This window comes from Nicotiana tomentosiformis, chromosome 2 (assembly GCF_000390325.3).
Source record: "Nicotiana tomentosiformis chromosome 2, ASM39032v3, whole genome shotgun sequence".
Classification (NCBI taxonomy): Eukaryota; Viridiplantae; Streptophyta; class Magnoliopsida; order Solanales; family Solanaceae; genus Nicotiana; species Nicotiana tomentosiformis.
The window spans coordinates 183,839,237-183,860,646 of NC_090813.1; the positions used below are offsets into that span (position 1 = coordinate 183,839,237).

Consider the following 21,410-nt stretch of genomic DNA (forward strand, 5'->3'; position numbering starts at 1 on the left):
GCTCGTATTCATGGCCTCGTCGTTTGACTCTTCGGTCACATATCGGAACCTGAGACTCGGTTCTCCCACTTCGACCTGTATTAGAGGTTCGGTGCCGTAAACTAATGAGAACGGGGTGGCCCTGGTACTGGACTTCGAGGTCGTACGGTATGCCATAGGACTTCGGGAAAGATTTCTTTCCATTTTCCTTTGGCGTCCATCGATCTCTTTCTGAGGTTTTGGAGTATGGTTTTGTTCGTGGACTCCGATTTTTCGTTCCCACTAGGGTGATAGGGTGTTGATAGGATCATTTTGATCTTATAGTCTTCGAAAAGCTTGCTTACTTTGCTGCCGATGAACTGCTTCCTATTGTCGCACACGATCTCGGTCGACATTCTGAACCGACATATTATGTGGTCCCAAACGAAATCAATGACTTCCTTCTCCCCGACCTTCTCAAACGCCTGGGCTTCGACCCTTTTGGAAAAATAGTTAGTCATAAACAATATAAATTGAGCCTTATCGGGTGCCCATGGAAGGGGGCCTACGATGTCCATCCCCCATTTCATGAACGGCCAGGGTAACAAGACCGAATGTAGCAGATCCCTGGGCTGATGAATCATTAGAGCATGCCTTTGACACCCGTCGCATTTTCGTACGAACTCCTTCGCGTCCTTTTCCATGTCGATCCAGTAGTATCTGACTCTGATTATTTTTCGAACTAATGATTCGATGCCCGAATGATTTTCGAAAGTGCCTTCGTGGACTTCCCTCAAAACATACTCGGTATCTCCCGGTCCTAGACATATTGCGAGTGGGCCATCGAATGTTATTCTGAACAGGGTACCATCTCTGGACAAGCTGAACCGGGCCGCCTTCGTACGCAGAGCCCTCGATTCTTTAGGGTCTGAAGGCAGTTTTTCGATTTTTAGATACTCTATGTATTTGTTTCTCCAGTCCCAAGTTAGGCTTGTTGAGTTTATCTCGGCATGACCTTCTTCCACTACTGATCTCATGAGTTGCACGACCGCCCCCGAGTTGAACTCATCGTCATCGACTGGTGATCCCAAATAGCAAGGGCATCGGCCTCACTATTTTGATCTCGAGGTACATGTTATAGAGTCCACTCGTTAAACCAATGTAACGTTACCTGCAGCTTATCTAGGTATCTTTGCGTTCATTCCTTTCTGACCTCGAATGTCCCCTTAACTTGGTTCACTACAAGGAGGGAGTCGCACTTAGCTTCAATCACCTCTGCCCCCAAGCTTTTGGCCAGTTCGAGACATGCAATCATGGCCTCATATTCAACCTCGTTATTAGTTAATTTTATAGTCCTAATAGATTGTCTAACTACATTGCCTGTTGGTGGCTTCAATACGATGCCAAGTCCGGACCCTTTTGCGTTCGAGGCACCGTCCGTAAAGAGGGTCCAAATTCCCGAAGAGGTCCCTGAGTTTAACAACAACTCTCTTTCCACTCAGGGTATTAGGGCCGGCATAAAGTCCGCCATAAAGTCTGCTAAAATATGATATTTAATAGCGGCCAGAGGCCGATATTCGATATTGTACCCGCTGATCTCTACAGCCCATTTGGCCAATCGTCTCGAGAGTTCGGGTTTATGCATTACATTCGTCAATGGGTAAGTAGTTACAACATATATGGGGTGATATTGAAAGTACGATTTCAGTTTCCTAGAGGCGCTTAGCAAAGCAAGCGCCCGCTTTTCTAGGTGAGGGTATCTAGTTTCGGCCTCGCCTAGAGTCCTGCTAACATAATAGATTGGAAATTGCGTACCTTCCTCTTCCCGGACCAGGACTCCATTTACTGCTATCTCGGATACTGCTAAGTACAGGTATAACTGTTCGTCTGTCTTCGGAGTATGAAACAGAGGTGGGCTCTAGAGATACCGCTTGAGTTCCTCCAAGGCTCGTTAGCACTCCGGGGTCCATGAGAAGTTATTGTTTTTCTTCAATAGTGAGAAGAACCGGCGGCTCTTGTCGGAGGACCTCGAGATGAATCGCTCCAAGGCGACTATGCGTCTGGTTAATCTTTGAATGGCCTTGACGTTATCCACAACAGTGATATCTTTGATGACCTTGATCTTATCGGGATTAATCTCGATTCCCCGGTTATATACCATGAACCCGAGGAATTCCCTGAACCCGATTCCGAATGCACATTTCTCCAGGTTCAGCTTCATATTATACTTCTTCAATATGCTGAAGGTTTCCTGCAAATGTTTCAAATGGTCCTTTGCTCGTAGGGACTTAACCAACATATCGTCAATGTAAACCTCCATTGATTTTCCTATTTGTTCTTCGTATATCCAATTTACTAGGCGTTGGTAAGTGGCACCGGCACTTTTTAGTCCGAATGACATTACGTTATAGCAGTAAGTACCGTACTTAGTAATGAAGGATGTTTTTTCCTTATTGTCCGGGTCCATCCGAATTTGGTTATACCCGGAATAGGCATTGAGAAAACTGAGGATCTCGTGGCCGGCCATCGCATGGATCATGCGATTGATGTTGGGCAAAGAGAAAGAGTCTTTAGGGCATGTGTTATTCAAATATTTATAGTCCACACACATTCTTAATTTATTATCTTTTTTAGGGACTACCACTACGTTTGCTAACCAATCCGGATACTTAACTTCCCGGATGGACCCTATTTTAAGGAGTTTAGATATCTCATCCTTGATGAACGCATGGTGGAACTTTGGGTCCAGAATTAGCTTATGGGTGGTTATTTCCGGCGGGATCCCTGTCATATCAATGTGGGAACAAACGAAACAATCTATGTTAGCCATGGGGAATTGAATGAGTTTTTTCCCGAGCTCGGGACTCAATCCCGTGCCCAGGTATACCTTTCGATCGGGCGAGTGCTTGATCATTATGACTTGCTTCAGTTCCTCGACTGTCGATTTAGTAGCATCAGAATTGTCGGGGGCTATAAAAGACCTGGGAACCTTGTAATTGTCGTCTTCATCATTCCCCTTCTTCTCTGGTTGGGTCGGGGCCGGTGTACGTAATTGCTATTTGGCTTCTTACTTGGTGGACAAACCCAGACCTTTTGTCGTTGTAAGTGCAGATACCGGGACCACCTCATCGACCGCGAATATCTCATTTGCATCTGGTTGTTCTCCGTAAATTATTTTTATCCCTCATGGCATTGGGAATTTCATCACTTGGTGCAGAGTCGAGGGTACCACCCTCATGTTGTGGATCTATGGCCTTCCTATCATAGCGTTGTACCTCATGTCTCCTTCGATTACATAGAACTTGGCTTCCTTAATGGTCCCGACGATGTTCACTGGTAATATTATCTCCCCTTTAGTGGTCTCACATGCCATGTTGAATCCGTTTAGAACCCGGACTGCAGGCACGATCTGATCTTGTAGACCGAGCTGTTCCACGACCCTCGATCTAATGATGTTGGTCGAGATACCTAGATCAATTAACATACGCTTAACTTGAGATTTATTTATGAGTACATATATTACCAGTGCATCGTTGTGGGGCTGCACGATCCCTTCAGTGTCCTCATCGTTAAAAGACAAGGTCCCCTCCGGTACGTAATCCCGAGTCTATTTTTCTCTTATGATGGATACTTTGGTGCGCTTCAGCATCGACCCCTGGGGAATGTCGAACCCGACGATGATCATGTTAATGACGTGCTGAGGTTCATCATGCTCGATCTGTTTATTAGAATCTTTATTCCTGAAATGGTTCTTGGCTCGATCGCTCAGGAACTCTCGGAGATGTCCGTTATTGAATAACTGGGCTACTTTCTCTCTCAATTGTCGGCAGTCCTCCATTCTGTGGCCGTGAGTGCCATGATATTTGCACATTAGGTTAGGATCCCTTTGGGCTGGATTAGACTGTAGAGGTCGAGGCCACTTGGTGTCTTTGATGCGTTCGATGGCGGTTACAATGGCAGCAACATTCGACGTTCAAGTTGTACTCTGATAACATCGATGCTTCCTTAGGCCCGATGGGCCTGTCAAAACCGTTTTTGCTTATGAGTCCTCGGTTATTTTGACTCCGATCGCTTCTACTTTCATTTCTCGCAGGGTCTCGTCCAGATCTGTTACTCCTACAATCACTGATATACGGCTGATATCGGTCCCTACTAGGCCTTGGCTGACGATCAATGTCTCTTTTGGGTCTATCACCTACTCGGATAGGATAAACAGACCCGAAAGGGGCTCCGAGACGATCGTCTTCAACTCTAATCTTTGACTGATATCGGTTACGCACATCGGCCCAAGTTACGGCAGGATATTCTACCAGATTTGCTTCAACTGCTACGAAGCCAACGAGCTTCGAGTATTGAGTCATGGGGTGAAGGCCTGAACGGCCCAATCGTCCGCGATCGGAGGCAGGTCCATCCGTTCGATCTGAAACCGGGAAATAGATTCTCTGAGCATATCATTATCCCTCTGTTTCACTTTGATAAGGTCTGACTTTCTGGTCTCGACCTTGATAGCCCCGACGTGTGCTTTTACGAAGGAATCTACAATCACAACAAATGAGTCAATAGAGTTAGGAGGTAGGTTATGATACCATATGATAGCTCCTTTTGACAAGGTCTCTCCGAATCTTTTTAGCAAGACAGATTCGATCTCGTCATCCTCTAAGTCATTCTCCTTGATGGAACATGTTCATTTGGGTGAGTTGTCCCGTTGTACTTAGGAATTTCACGCATGCAGAACTTTTTAGGGATCGGCTTCGGGGCTGCGCTTGGAGGGAAGGGTCACTGAACAAACTTCTTGGAGTCTAGGCCTTTCAATATCGGTGGCGCTCCGGGAATTTGGTCGACCCTGGAGTTGTAAGTCTCCACCTTCTTGTCGTTAGATTCGATTTTCTTTTCTCCCGTTTCCACCCGCTTTTTCAATTCCTCGATCATCTTTATTATTTCGAGGTTGGTTCCGGGTTCAACTTCACTTGGCCTATCTATAGCTGGTTCATTTCCGCGAGTGTTTTCCCGGGATGATTCGGGCTCAACTCTATTGGGAGCGCGGCTTCGGTTCTGCAGTTGGGCTATCGCTGCCTGCTGAGCCTGTAGCATTTTGAAGATCACCAGTAAGCTGATCCCATCTCCTTCACCGTCACGAGCATTTTGAGCTACCAACCGGACTCCCCTGCGGATGCTGTTCTCAAGATCGGTGGGCAAATTCGTATTGATGGCCACATGTGAGCTGGCGTCGATCGGGTCCGCGATCAAAATTTTGTTGGGATCGGCGAGGGCCACCTCGTTATCGGGCGCTATATTGTTGTTATCGCCATGATGGCCAGATTCAACATCCGTGTTTAGAGAGGCAGATTGAGAGTTCGACATTTTAACGCAGACCTAAAATCAAAGATACTTTAAAGAACAAGTGTAAAATAGGGTGTGTTACGGGAATTTGTATCAAATTGCCGCTATTATCCTTAGCCCCACGGTGGGTGCCAAACTGTTTACTCTCAAATGCGGATAACAATTGAATTTATAAGTGGTTTTAAGGATACACGGATTAATTTGATACAGAGCAACAAATTAAGTAGAATTGAAGAAATAAAGATAAATTAAATTCAAACCACACGAGTAAGATAGTTCCAGCCTTAGTGAAATATTCACCCTCGAGCCGGGCTCACCACGGCCAGTACCAATGAAAAGGAGCAAGAACTAGTGACAGAGAAAATAATAATATATTGCTTTTGAGTGTGTGTTCCAATGTGATTCATGAATTATCAGACCCCCTTTTATATAGTAGAGGAGTCTTACTTTAGGTACAACTCTATAAAAGGTAAAACATCTTCCGATTTACTGATTGCCGGTTTCCTATCGATACGTGCCGAGATCCCTGCCGTGACATCCGGCCGGTCACAGATATTTCGGCCTTCTGTTGGCTATGCTTGATTGTCCGACAATGTTCTTCTAAGTCGTTCGAGGCTAGGACCGATTCCGGAACCATGAACTCGAAATTCTTGAGGGCAGGCGTCATGCCCCCAGATTCTGGCTCGGTGGGACTTTTGGCTCGATTTCGATTCCTTGCCACTATGTCTCGAGCCTGGCTTATCTTGTCGGAGGGCGGGATGCACTATGAGTTCGATTTAGCCTGTATACAATATTATTTTTTTAAGAAAATATTGTATACGTATTGATTAAATTTTCACGGAAGGTGGCGTGTCGGATGACTCCATTTGGTTGAAGGTGTGTGAGCCACTGAGCGTGCATTTATCATCGTATCGTTACAGCTGGTAGGATGGGTTTTCTTTTCATTTTGAAGAATCAACTCAAATATCTATCCACCTAATTTCTTAAATTAAAAATAATTGATAAATATATAATACATATATACAATTCGTGTGTAATATGTGTATACACAATTAATCAACCCATCACCAAAAATTTCAGATATATAAGAAAATATTTTGGGAAACTACCAGCTATGTCCTTTTATAAGTAGCTCATTACAAAAATTGGCCAATTCATAAAATATTACTAATATTAACCAATTAGCTATTTGTAGCAAAACAAAATGTCTAAATTTTGCTTTCTTTTGAGTGGGTGTTATTAGAATAGATTGGGTACATCTTAAGGAGCTTGAATCTCAGTTTTGGGATGATTTGGTGAAGTTTTGAGGTGGTTTGAATTGAAAATTTGAAGTAAAAACTAAACATGAAAAAAATGATGTGTATCATTTGTGTATCACATATGTATCATATTTGTATCAATTGTGTATCACATGTATATCCATGTATACCCCTGTGTGAGATACATGCGTGATACATGTTTGATACATGTGTCGCTGAAGAATTTTTTGAACTCGATTTAATTACGATTTTTGATATAAAGCCAGTCCAAATCACCTCCAATCTTCCTCAAATTTTGTATATTGACTTATCTATATGTTTTCAATGAATTTCAACTATACCCATTGAAAATGTTCCTTTTTTGCTTAGATTTTTGGAATATTGTATATATTTTTTTTGTATTTCATCACCTTATTTGCTACCTCATCCATGAAATTTCCTTTTCGTCTTGTACTTAATGTTGCTAATCACGCTTAAAAATATGAAAGATGATTTTTGCATGTGGTTCTTTGAGAGAAAGAATCTTATTTATTTGATTTTTTAATTTTTATATGTGCTTGGCTAGTTTTGGTAAGTCTATGACTAATGACTAGAGGTCGGTAAGTTGAGATTTATTTGTGATATTTGTGTAAGTTTCCAAACATTTTTGGGTTTTGGAACCTAGAGGTTATATATTGGATCAAGCTTTTTTGTTAATTACTGCCTTTCTAAGTGGACACGAACCCTTCGGCCAAATAACAGTATAATTAAGTTTAGTATTAGTCAATTAAATCAATTAAATTGTTGTTCATATTAAAAGGAGCTGAGATAGATAAAAAGTTTAATAATTTTTGAACATGTACTTGTTTTGAGTGCCTATATATTTTCAATCAATTATGGATTAATCACAAGTCAAAGTGTGATTAAACCCCTTATGTGTCTTGAAGTTATATTTAATGCGATTAATATAAATTTTCTAACCATTTCTAATTTTTTGATAATCGATTCCAACAACTTTGGCGTTGAGATTTAAAAATAAAGAAGTATATATGTTGGGATAAAAAAGATTGGTAAACCTGAGTTCATAACTCACCTCACCAGTTCCCAAGGAAGAACTTGGATTGATTTCTCAATATGGGGATGTCTCTAGATTGAGAAACTATAGTATTCTATGCAAGAAGATGTTTTTCTATGCATTTTGTCAATCTTGACAGTTGTATCATATCATGATTTGACGGTGCTGATTTAGCGGCGGAATCAAAAATTCTAATAAGGGAATTCAAAAATAAATATAAGAATGTCATACTTGAATTTGAATCTGCGACCTAAAATAACTTTTAAATCACCTTCAACCACTATACTGAAAACTTCCCTTATGCTCTCCCGTTTCCATTTTATGTGGCAGCATTTTTAGTCATTTCAAAAAATATGACAAACTTGCTAAATTTGGAAATAATTTAATTTAAAATTTTTATTTTATACTTAATGACAAAATTTTAAACCACACAAATAGTATGACATATTTAAGATTAAAAATAATTTAAATTCTTTATATATTTCTTAAACTCCGTATTCAGAATTGGACCACATAAAATGAAATGGCAGGAGTGTCAAGAATATTCAACACATTATATAATTTTCTTTCAAAGAGAATTCAATTAAATCATCTTTATTAATTAGCAACAAATGATGAGAATGCAAATGTGAACTGCTGGAACAAGGGTGTCAGGGCAACTTCTCCAAGCCAAAATCTAGAAGAGAAGAATGCAACTATTAATCAGTGCCACAGTTCCTACCATTCCTTAACCTCTTCTTTCAAATATGGAGGTTTTTTTTGTCTTAATTAGCCTCTCAAACTTCTGCCTTGTTTATAAGTAGGATGGTATTCGCGGGTGATTGAGGGAGACTAAGATCCCGTTTGAATTGGCTGATTGTAAATTGTTGATAAACTTGAAGTGCTGAAAATTATTTTTAAGTGCTGAAACTGAATTTTTAATTAAGCATTTACATGTTTAGATATACGTGCTGAAAAATACTGATAAATTGTTCTTTTATTAAATGACTAAAATACCCTTAAATTTTTTATAAAAGATTATAAATTAAAAAGTGTCTTTGTAAAGAAAAGGATGAACAAGGAATATGGAACGAAGAGAAAGTTAGGAAATTTATTTTGAGAAAAGTATTTTGTGAATTAAAAATATTATTAAGGATAAACTAATAAAAAAATTTGGTCAAATTAAAAGTGTTTATAAGCTGATGACTGATTTTAGCTTATAAGTACTTGACTTATAAATATTTTGAGTGTTTACCAAACGTATAGATAAGTCAAAATATACTTATAAGTCAGTTTGACCAGCTTATAAGCTTAGCCAAACACCTTCTAATTTAAGTTGGAACTGCTTTCGATTTTAGGCTCACAGCTATTAGGGGTAGGCACCTCTAATTTAAGTTGGAACTGCTTTCGATTTTAGGCTCACAGCTATTAGGGGTAGGCATTGAAAGACGGCTTTCAGTTTTCTTTGTTGTTGGCCTGTAACTGTACAATGTACTACCTCAATCCAATAACTTATTAGGAGTAGATTTTGGCTTGCCCGCGGTCTAAATCCACAAAAAAAATACATCCTGTACATATATGAAGGTGTATACTGTTGACATAATTGAGTAAGACTGTCCCCTCTAGTTTTCAAATATTCAATAAACAGACTTGATTAGTATTAGGAAGGTGACTAGGGCAGATACAACAGTTTAGTTATGGGTTCAATCTTGACCTGAATTTTCTGTATAAAATTCACCAAAATTGCTGAAAATATTGAGCTAGATAAAACATTACTTTAAATTTTAAAACTGTAGTTTAATGAATTTGTGAAAGTCGTAAAAATAATAGTATTAGTAGAACGGAGAATGTCGTATAAATTGTGACAAAAAAATTATTAAAACAAGTAAAAGTTTATCCGCACCAGGTGTATACACCATATCATGGTTAAGTGGTCTTATTAGATAAAAATATGAATTAATTAACCATGAGAAGTGAAGGAGAGCCTTCGAGCAACGGTAAAGTTGTCTCTGTGTGATCGGATTCGTCCTGTGTAAGCAACCACTAATGCTTGCATTAGGATAGGTTATCTACATCACACCCCTTGGGTACGGCTCTTCCCCGTACCCTTCGTGAATGCGGATACTGTGTGCACTCTTATAAGTGATAGAAGTCTATCTACAAATACATGTCATGTCATGCACCTGTTAGTTTGGTGTAAACATCCCGTGCGGGTGAATTTTTACCATTAAAACAAGTCATATTGGCATAGTTTATACTACTATAAGCTGATCCTTCTCAAATGTGTAGACTCTTCAGGATCATGGAGCCCCCATAATCTTGTTTGTTGCTGCATCACCAAAACTGAAGTCTCACTTTCAATATCTGAGGCTGCAAGTAATTCTCCTATAACCCCTAATTCACCATCCTCATTGTTCCTCTTTGTTAGTTGTAACAAAATTGGTGAGTCTATATGTCTTCTACCAACCATAACAAGATCATAAAAATTTCCCAATGATTTAATAACTTCTAACACGTCTGCGCCCCTATTCACCTCTGCTTCTTGATAAGAAACTTGTTCGGAACGAAGAAATCTGTTATTGAATTCACTCAAGATTTGAGTATCAAGAACCTTACTTCGTTCCGTGCCACCAACAATATTTTCGGAGGAACTTGATCGTGTGAAACGTATTAGTGTCATTTGTACACTAGGATGTCCGGACATTCGTTCTGCATATGATAAAGCTTCGCGATCATCTGCCCCCCCAAAGAAAAGTACCACGACTCTATACAATGAAGGAACTGTGATTGCATACCGGGATTTTTTTGTGCTTCCTCGAACAATAAGTATCCCAATTGAACAAGGAGCTTTCTCAAGTACATTCTTGTTTAAATGTCTATATGCATAGGATGTTTCAATTCTTTTCTCAAAGATCCAATGCTTGTGAAAAGGGACAATGATAAGGGTTGTTCTCTTTTCTAAAGCAAGAGAACAAACATCATTGTGCATTGTTGCATAAGGTGATATCCCTTTGTAACATTGTACCATGATAAGGTCATTGTTCTGTTGTCCAAATTTTTCGAAGGCATTGAAGATTCTTTCGGATTGCGTTGGATTCAGAGATGGCTTGTCACGTTTCCGATGTGCTACGAGGACTGAGGAGGCGCGGCCTGATAGCTTAGTAAGATGAAGGACTACCAAATTAACGTGACTTTCTTTTGTAGGGTTAGAGACTTGAAGTAAACTGATGACTGCGCGAACATTTTCTTGGCTGTGTATGCAAGCAAGTATACGAAGTTCATCGTTTTCTCTGCTATGCATTATTGTCCTCCTTTTGTAGGCTATGTACCTTCTTGAAGGATCATAGAGAACTTTCACAAGAGGTGATATAACTCCTGTTATAACAACCACTGAAATTAGCATGATTGTATAGTTTTCTTCAGACGTGTCCTGCATTAGAAATACATTAATGAGTAGGCCAATTTCATATGTAGGATTCACGATAATTTTACTATCTATTTTGTGTGCAAGATTCATTTTTACCATATGCAGAAGGCGCAAAGTGTTTTATCAATATTAAAAAGAGCAGCCCGGTGCACTAAGCTCCCGCTATGCGCGGGGTTCGAGGAAGGGCCGGACCACAAGGGTCTATTGTACGCAGCCTTACCCTGCATTCCTGCAAGAGGCTTTTTCCACGGCTATAACCCGTGACCTCCTGATCACATGACAACAACTTTACTAGTTTACGCCAAGGCTTCCCTTCATGTTTATCAGTATTACTATCTCAACAAAGAGTATAGGGGCTTACTTTGTTCTTTTTGAAGTCATTCAAGAAAGCAAGTTCCATAATGCCTTTGGAGTTCATGATCAAAGCAAGAGAGAAGGCGTCGCGTAGGGGCACTCTCCAGAAAAGAAGGGGCAATATTGTTCCCATGATTTTTCCAATAAAAGCAACTAAGACGACCAACTGTAGCACACCTACATTTCTCAACCTTACGATCGAAAAGACATTCATTTGCAATCCACAAATGGTGAAAAAGGGAGGCATAAGCAGCACAGATACAAAGCAATCGAGTTTTTCAACTATTGCAGAACCTAATGGCGGTCCATCTGGTATCACCAATCCAAAAAGAAAACAGGCGACAATAGAACTAAGGCCGATCGCTTCACCAGTGAAACCACACCATAATAGAAGAACTAGTACCACAAAAACATAAACATTTTTCACAGGTTTCCCCTCTGGAGTTTGTCTGATTGCCCACAAAATTGCAGGACGGATTCCAAACGCGATAACAAGGATATAAAGAGCACCAGACACCAATGACCCCAAAGTTACTCTCACTGATTTTGCCTTAGCTAACTCTAGAGCATACTTTAGACTTAAAATAGTCCAATGGCAAATATCACATATAATCGAAGATGAAGAAGCTAACCGTCCTATCTCCGAGTTAAGAATCTTCAACTCATCAAGAAAACAAGCAATGCCAGGGTAAGCTGTCATAGATTGAAGAATAACTACCCTTGAAAGCAGAGTGATGAGTTCTTGATCCAAAGATAGAAACTTTTCAAGAAGAAACGCCGTGAAACTAGCGAGTCCAAAAGGAACAAAGAAACCCAAAATTCCTACAGCTAAAGCTTTTCTACTAGATTTTAGAACAATACTGAGATCTATCTTAACTCCAATCTGAAAAATGAAAAGCATGAAACCAAAGACTGATACTGTATCGAGTACTGATCTGCCTTTACTAGGAAAAACTTTAGACGAAAGTTCTCCATTTTTCCCAATGATCGAAGGACCGAGTATCACACCACCCTGTTCAACAACAAGTTAGTAAACAATATTGATCAATTTACTTCAGAAAACCATGTATTTAGGATTTCTTTAATAGAATATCTTGATCAAAGAGATGCAACACGAGAGGGCCATCTTAAAACAACTGTCAACTGCATATCATAGATTATCATTCAAACATTTATAGCAGTGTGGTAAGGAAATATATGAAATTCTTACATGCACTTTAAAGTAATAATTCCTCTTTAACTTAATACACCTCCATCTTACAAGTTCTTCACAATTAAGGGCAGCCTAGTGCGCTAAGCTTCCGATATGCGCGGGGTCCGGGGAAGGGCCAGACCGTAAGGGTCTAATGTACGCAGCGTTACTCTGCATTTCTGCAAGAGGCTGTTCCACGGCTTGAACCCGTGACCTCCTTGTCATATGGTAGCAACTTTACCAGTTACGCCAAGGCTCCCCTTCAAGTTCTTCACAATTACATTACGGTATAAGCAAATAAGATATAAATTGAACTTTTGTTGTGCTTGAATAAAAATGGGTCAAAAAGTGATAAAGACTTTTACTCCTGACTAGTAATTCCTCCATTCTAAGCATTTATATTGCCAAGTTCTCCAATCATGGGCCAGCATCTTGGGGTTGAGTGATAAAGTTTGAGACTTTAAATCCAAGAATATGAATAGTTTTCCTTTTAACAAAGTGGAGTCTTTTAGGTAGTCGAAAAAAAAAAGAAAATAGAACAAATAGCTGCAAATTACAAATAGTTGTAAAGTAAGGTGGTTACTAGGTAAAGCAAAAAAGGCCAGACCCACAGCCCTTCAATTCTTTGGACAAAAAACAGATTACCAACAACATTCACAAATTCAATTCCAATTAAAAGAACCATATCAGTCAACCAATCAATATATCTCGAACCATATCAGGAAAGGGATTTATACTTACGAGAATCTGAGAAACAATGAGGGGTTGGCCAAGAGGTTTGAGAAGTGATTGTATAATGCGAGTGAAAACAGAAATGAGAGAAAGCTGCAATAAGAGAGCAGGAACAGAATAATCAAGAGGATCATCACCAACAAATAAACCTTTGGAATTGATCTGATTGAATGAAGTGCAAACTAAATTGGCTCTTAAGGCCGGGGCATTGCTCATGTTTGAAACCCAATTAAGGGGCTTTAATTTCAGGCCTGTTTTCTGATTTCTTGATCTTAATTTTGCATAATGATCATCATCATTATGGAAATGAGGAAATTTGATCAATCATTTTGTTAAACATACAAAGACAGGGTGAGAACCCCCATACTTTCATGAATGGAGGAGCATGAGAAGTGGAGCTTTGTAATGAAAATTTGAAAAAAAAAATCATTTCCCTTTATATACATTTGTAAATATTTTTTTATGTTATTAGTGCATTTTATAGACAGTTATTATTATTATTATAATAAGTCATTTAGTTGATTTTTATAGACAGTTTACTTATTGGTGTATCACATTAACATGACAGTGTACAAATATTTATAACTTTGTCCGCAATTTGTTTTTTGTATTCTTTTTTGTTTTTAAATTCAATCCCACCCAAAAAGAATCAATACTAGTTTCCCACTTACCTTCATGTAAACTCGAAGTTGAAATGATATATAATACTTTATTCGTCCAAATTACATGACAGAAAGTAGCGAACCCAATTTTTTTTGACATTATTTCATCAATAACACTATTATTTTACACAATTTTCATGATTTAAGGAAAAAGTCAAATTCATTTAATATCAAACAATTAACTTTTATATGATGTTTCTTTATCATACTAATTTATTAATTATTACATTAATATTTTGTCTTCACTATTAATACTATAATTTATTGATCAAATTAACATCTTAACTTCATGTTCAATCAAGCATCATCTATCATACAATATAATTTTTCTTGGAAAAAATTAAAGTTCTTTTTTCAACTTTAATGCTATACTTTTTTATTAAGGTGATTTATACCCTTGATCTAATCTTGTTTTAGAAGGGTTTTGGAGCAACAATAAAGTTGTCTTGGTGTCCTATAATTTACGGGTTCGAGCCGTGGAATCAGCCATTAATACTTGCATCAGGGTAAACTGCCTACATTATACTCCTTTGGGGTGCGGCCCTCGGACCTTACGTAAATAGGAGATGCTTCGTGCACCCGTTTTGATACAATCTCATTTAACTTGTCTGTTAAACTTGCACGCAACAACTGATCATTTCAACCGGACACAACAAGATTGCATTTAACTTGTCTATTATCCAATTTTACTTCTTTCACCATTAACAGAGGAATCACTATGAAAAAATGTACACAAAGAATCAAAGAATACTTGGCTTTAGGAGTTACCACTTACCACCATTGATGCACTAGAACCCCTCTCTCTCTAAGAGAAGAAAAAAGCTCCAAACACTCTGCATATGTCTTGTCATATTTCGGACTCCTTTTACCAGGGCAACACCTTTGCCATCTATTATAATGACATTCAAGAAACAACTCATCAATCAAACATATTGCACCAGTCTCAATCAACCTTGGTATCAAATGAAACTCAGTCCCTTCGACATCCATTTTCACAACCAAATAATCCCTCTCTTCAGCCAAACTCATCAACCATAACGCAAAATCAAACCCCTTAATCTTATCCAAATTCCCCACAAAATTCAACGACGATTGTGCTGATTGTACTCTCCCCATCCCTCGACCCTTCTCCACGTTCTTCCTCCTACTCGGCTCTCTACTTATCTCGAAAAACAACGTCTCGTTCCTCAACCAAGCTGCATATGGCAAAAGATTAACACCCTTTTTCCTATACTCGTCGTGAAATTCCCTATCAGCTTCAATCGCGTATACCTCGAATTTCTTGTTCTGTTTTGGATACTGTTTATTAAACCAGCTCCCAATACTTGAACTGTAACTCCTTGCTCCAACATCAACATAAATGTACCTGTTTTTAAAGCTTATATCAACTATTGAAGACAAATACTTCACATTCCTAAAATTCCTCTTCAGTGTTATCCATGGTTTTATTGGCTCTTCCTCAATTAAAGGCTCCAATTTTCGAATTAATTCTCTTTTATACCCTGAAATAACACAGCCATTACTCATTTTCTCGAAATCAATACACCTATTTTTGTTACATCCGGCCATAGGTTCCAATCCCGTCACCTTTACTTTTTCGAAAATAACTTCGCGAATCAAAGGCTGCCACGTGTCAAAACCATCAATTTCACGTGACCTGATCAATTTGAAAAAATCTAACAATTGAATCAACGAATCGAGACTGTATTTATCTTTCGTTATTGTGTGAATAACGAAAAAACCACCAGGTTTTAAAGTTCTAGAAACTTCTTTAGCAAACTCAACTGGTTTCGTCGATTTTTCGAGAACTCCGTCGCCAGCGAACTCAAAATCGAAAGTGTTCTCATCGAACGGCTGACGTGTGGGATAACCGTAGCGAATCACCGGCGGAGATGATTTGTTGAAAATTCCGATCGAATCGACGACTCCGACGTCGATCAACGCCGCGACGTCTTGGCCGGTTAGTGTCTCGATGCACAGACACTTGGAATTAGGAGAAAGGAAGCCGTCGGCGATGAGATCTTGGAAGACGGAGTAGTAATAGTTCCGGAGACCGGTTCCGGAATCCGGTAACTCGCCGGAGATGGAGTTAGGGTTTAAGCTTTCCGGCGAGAAGCAGAAGTCGCCGAAGTTACATGATTTGCCGCCTTTGACGGTGAAAATGTAAGCGAAACGAGCGAGGAACACAAGAACTACGAAAGAGACGAGTCGCACCAGAATATTTCCCAGGAAGTTTGGTCTAAGTGTGAACATCTCCATTGAAGCATCGAATGAGCTCGACGTTGGCGCCAAGTCGGTATTATTGAAATTATGTTGGGCTCTTTTTACGGCTTAGCGAACTCATTATAAGCATTCAATTTGGGCCTTAAAATTAAGGTGGTCTACCTATTAAAAACACTACTTAACTCCTTATACTTTAAAATATTTATTTTATATTCTATACCTACTTTATAAAACTTTATTTACTTCTTAAATCTTTAATATCATTATATATCATTAAACATATCCCACCTTTTAAGGGACTAGATTATCTTTCACTCCAACTTAATAAATTCCTTAAAACACTCCATCATCCCACGGAATTAGGATTATACATTTTCACCAAAACAATTTGAACCCTAATAATTTCTCTTGTTCTAAATAAATAACCCTCTCTATTCTTTTCTATGACATGGGAATGCAGAAGGAAGAAAAATATTAAAATGGAACATTTGTTAGACATTACCTCTTTACCATTTATTTGTCAAATGAAATGTTTCATCTTTTTGTTTTTCTCTTCTATCTATGTAATCAAAAGAAAAGTTAAAATAACGTAAAGATATTTTAATTTGGGATATAGTATCTAAACTAAAAAATATATTAGAATATACTAGTATTTAAACTAATATATACACCACAATATTCTAATAAAAATGTAATATTCAAATCAAACATATCACAATATTCTAATTTGGAATACAATATTCAAACTAAATATACCACAATTTTCTAATAGAATATGATATTCAAACTAAACATACCATAATATTTTAAGTGGGATATATTATCCAAACCAAATTAAACGTAACAAATTACAATAGATTAATGAAGAATATAGTATTCAAACCATCATACCATAATATTCTAATAAAGAATATAATATTCAAAATCAAACATATCACAATATTCTAATTTGGAATACAGTATTTAAACCAAATATACCACAATATTCTAATTTGAAATACAATATTCAAACTAAATATAGAGCAGTATTCTAATTTGGAATACAATATTCAAATCAAAAATACTTTTTATTTTTATTTATTGTGTATATATTGTTTTACTTGGCATATTAACATACTTTTATAGTATACAATGACTAGTTTACTGTATAATTTTTTTTATTGTAAATAAGAAAATAAGGACAAAGGTTCCCATAATTAAAAAAAAAATTAATGGATAATATATTTTTATTCTTTAATTTTATGTCCAAGTTTAAAATGGATGTAGTAAGATTTTGGATTTGCTTCGTATATATAATTTTCTTTAATTTAGGCGACAAATTTGTTAGGTAGTTATTGCCCTTTGACTAATTGAATATGTGGAGTAATTAATTAATGTGTACTACATGTAATTTTATAACTGAAGTATATAGTGTTAAGGGTTCTTTAGAGGGGTTATACCATGTAAAGTTCCCTAAAATTAAAGGAATTTTTGCATGGTGTGACAACGAACTCACGCAATTGGCAGAAAATAGCCTTAGTTATAGATATTGGCACTAAGTAACCCATAAATATATATATCATAACAATAATATGTGTATCAAAATGTATATCACAACTTTATTTTCCTTCTTTTTTATATATTAAAAATATATATTAAAATTTTACTTTCGTTCTTTATTATCTAAAATATAAAATGATAATAGAATTATTTAAAATTTATTTTTATCTTTATATCAATGTATATCATAACGAAAATAATTGTATTATTTATATATCACAGTATATAACACATCAAATAATGTGTATACCAAATATATATTACAAGTTTATTTTTTTCTTAGTGTATATTAAAATGTATATAAATTTTTTTTGATGTATATCAAAATGTAAATAAAAGATATTTTTTTTCTTTGTATATTTCTTGTGGATATACACAAATATATTTGCTAGAGATATATTGATATACAAAATAAGAATTAGAATTATTTTCTTAATCAAAAGAAAAAGAAGAGGAAAAAAGAATGAAGTTCTTTCCAATGCCAGTTTTAGGGATGTATATATCATGAAACCTACCAATATGTTGTTCTAAATTCATGAAATGCCAAAAAAGTTTTTTAAAAAAGAAAGGCGCTTTAATACTCCATTCTAGCACCGAAACCTAATGGAAAGCAAACCTCCATAAAAAATTCGATGCCGCAATAGCAGCGATCAACAACCCCTCCTTTACGCTTTTTTTTTTCTTTTGCTTTCGAGGTTTGATACTTTGGAATTTGGATGTAACATGAGGTTTAACTCCAATTTAAATAATTTGTTCAGACTCAGCAATTCATGAAAAACAAATTAGATCTCGTTTGAATCACTCGTGGGATCTCTTGCTATATTTATGCTTTTGTTCTCACATATTAATAACTATTCTAATACTATCTTGCAAAGGATTGTCGTTGCAACAGAAGTGAAATTTTAGTTCATCGAGAGTGGAGAGACAGAAGAAGAAATATAGGGAGAGAGATGAAGAGGGAGACGACAAAGAGAGGTAGAGGGGTTATGAGGAGAGAATAAACAGGGAGTAGGTTTTTTTGGAATTTGGCTATACCATGCCAATTTTTTGGGACTACCTTTGCCAAAAGTAATATGAGGGAAAAAAATTACCAATTTCTATTATAAGTTGTTACGTGGTGCCAATTTCTCAAAATTAAACTCATTAGTCTTTGGGTGATTTGCACAAATAGGACACTTTTGGTGCCACTTTAGATTTATTGACCCTGCTTGTTCTATGGGCAGAACTTCAAGTTTAATAAGTATTGCTCGTCGCTTGTCCCATTGGCAATACTATTGTCACGACCCAAAATTTACTGGACGTGATGACACCTAACCCAACTCGTTAAGTCAGCCAATTAACAGTTAACACAATTCCAATAAAATAAAGGTAATCAACAAATGATATGTCCTGATTCCATACGATAACCCAAGGACTGGTAGTACAAGACATGAGCTACTAAGACTGGATTATTGCAAAAACGGATATCAAATAAATACAACTTCTGTTTGAAATGTGCATAAGTATAATTCAACTCTAGAACTACCCATGGACAAGTGGTAGCCACATTCGGAAGGCACAAACAGCTTCAGAGTCAGCCCCCGTCATCCACCGCAGCTCCGCTCCAAAATCTGCATGCAAGGTGCAGAAGTGTAGTATGATTACAACCGACCCAATGTATTCAGTAAGTATCTTGACTAATCTCGGTGAAGTGATGACGAGGTTTTTTAGTTAAAAGTTGCTCACCAATATAACCTGTGCAGTAGACTAACAATAGAACAATACTAGAACATAATAGAACAAGGTACAAGGAAACAAATATGTGAAGCAGTAAATAATTACTAGAAGAAATCATGATTAATATTCCTCAATATCACGACCAATCCTTTCCTTAGAGCGATAACCAGCAAATCACAGTAGTAAATCCACACTTTCATGGTGTGAAAAATATACTCAAGACATCAAATCAAATGGCACGGCAATACCTTTCGTGCATTTATCTCATCCTCACCAAATATGCGTATAACATTATCAACCATGTGACAGAAATGCCAATAACAGTAATGATAAAAGTAAGAAATGCACAAGTAGCAATAATGAACCAGACAATACATATGGACAATGGTAATGGACTAGGTTTAAGGCATGGGAGTAATGACAACAATTAGGAAAAAGGAACATAAACGTCACCTAACTAGCATGGTAGAATGCCTAGATGTAAATATAACAAATAAGAGGGGAAACCATGATCTTTATGAGCTAACAAATAGAAGGCATGAATGACTAACATGGTAGAAGACTTATACTAAAGTGCGACAAAGTAGAAATGGCATGGATGTAGATATATCAGCAAGAAGGGAGGCATGATAATTGCAAGTTAAACAAGTAGAAGGCACGGGCAACACAACAACAATTTAGATAGAGAACAAAGACAACAACAACGACAAGTCACATAGGAAACATAGGTACAACGGTAACAGCTCAAGGTAAATGCATGAACTATACACAAGGAAAAGTTATCCCAACATAATGCATGTCCCTCGTTCTCGCCTGCACGAAAACACCTTTCGTGCCATGAACTCGTGATAATATAAAAAGCATGATAATATAAATGAAATGGTACGGCATCACCCTCCGTGCTTTTACTCTCATCTTCACATTATAATGTAAATGAGATCATGATAATATAAGTGAAATGGCACAACATCACCCTTCGTGCTTTTACTTTCATCCTCACATAATAATGTAAATAAAATAGCACGACATCACCCTTCATGGTTTACACTCTTCCTCACATGATAATGTATATGCAATGGCACGACATCACCCTTCGTACTTTACACTCTTCCTCACCAAGCACATGTATATTAATGACAATTAAGGTAGGAAACATGAATAACATCAAGGAGAGTATTTAAGCGGATATTTCAAATAAACATCAATCACAACTTTCAAGCAAATAACAATTTAATAAACCTGAAGAACCTTATTGTGCAAGTATTTTAACAAGTCTCAAAAATTATCTTCAATTCAAGTATATAATCCAATATCTCAAGAATAACGGTTGTAGTGATGTATTAGTGATTGAGCATAGTGATGACCGAATTTAACATATCAATAGTTTTACGAAAATCCGATATATTTTAATCAAGTTATAATAATCAAAATCTTGGTTCCTAACATTTAATTTCATATTCTTAGTAATCTAGAAGTCAAGTAAGACATGAAGCAAAAGGATCACGTAATTCTATAAGGCATAATTTATCGTATAATTTACCTCCGAACATGATTAACCCTGGCACATGCATATACGCTCGTCACCTCATATATGTATCACCACCGCATGTAGCAAACAATGACAATTAGTAGAAAACATTCTCTCAAAAAGGTTTGGAAAGACACTTACCTCAAAGAAGCCAAATCGATACACTAGAAGCGCTATCCTGCTTAAATCATCCTCCGAACGGCTCGAAACTAGCCAAAAGCAATTCAAATACATTAAATAATAGCAAAGGAAACAATTTCAAATGATAAAGGTCGAATCTTTGATCAAAACTCTAAAGTCAACCAAAAAATCAAACCCGGGCTTGTACCTCGGAACCCGACGAAACTCACAAAATTCGATAACTCATTTAATTACGAGTCCAACCATACTATTTTTACTCAAATCCGACTCCGTATCGATGTTCAAATCTCAAATATTCAAGTTAGA

General features: G+C 37.2%; 2 protein-coding genes across 3 annotated transcripts; both read right to left on the reverse strand.

The window, feature by feature from the left end:
• Positions 1-9,499: 9,499 nt before the first annotated feature.
• LOC104100855 (cation/H(+) antiporter 15-like) lies at positions 9,500-14,864 on the reverse strand. Of its 2 annotated transcripts, none has more exons than XM_009608221.4 (3): positions 14,733-14,864; positions 11,379-12,383; positions 9,500-11,020 (listed from the first exon to the last, which is right to left on the reverse strand). In XM_009608221.4, the coding sequence occupies exons 1-3, from the start codon at positions 14,736-14,738 to the stop codon at positions 9,851-9,853; spliced, it is 2,181 nt and encodes a 726-aa protein (XP_009606516.1). In that variant the 5' UTR covers positions 14,739-14,864; the 3' UTR covers positions 9,500-9,850. The 2 variants fall into 2 exon arrangements, with proteins under 2 accessions (XP_009606516.1, XP_009606502.1); XM_009608207.4 differs by lacking the exon at positions 14,733-14,864 and adding an exon at positions 13,305-13,705.
• Positions 14,729-16,291, reverse strand: LOC104100844 (uncharacterized). The gene has a single exon (XM_018772330.3). The coding sequence runs from the start codon at positions 16,214-16,216 to the stop codon at positions 14,729-14,731; it is 1,488 nt and encodes a 495-aa protein (XP_018627846.1). The 5' UTR covers positions 16,217-16,291.
• Between the last annotated feature and the right edge of the window lie 5,119 nt (positions 16,292-21,410).

What these genes read in the sequence shown, in the direction of transcription:
- LOC104100855 (XM_009608207.4), bottom strand. Translation starts at nt 13,511, where the DNA reads ATGAGCAATGCCCCGGCCTTAAGAGCCAATTTAGTTTGCACTTCATTC. An exon ending in TCATTGTTTCTCAGATTCTC is followed by an intron (nt 12,384 to 13,304) that starts GTAAGTATAAAT and finishes GTTGTTGAACAG; the next exon opens with GGTGGTGTGATACTCGGTCC. An exon ending in ATGACTTCAAAAAGAACAAA is followed by an intron (nt 11,021 to 11,378) that starts GTAAGCCCCTAT and finishes TTTCTAATGCAG; the next exon opens with GACACGTCTGAAGAAAACTA.
- LOC104100844 (XM_018772330.3), bottom strand. Translation starts at nt 16,216, where the DNA reads ATGGAGATGTTCACACTTAGACCAAACTTCCTGGGAAATATTCTGGTG.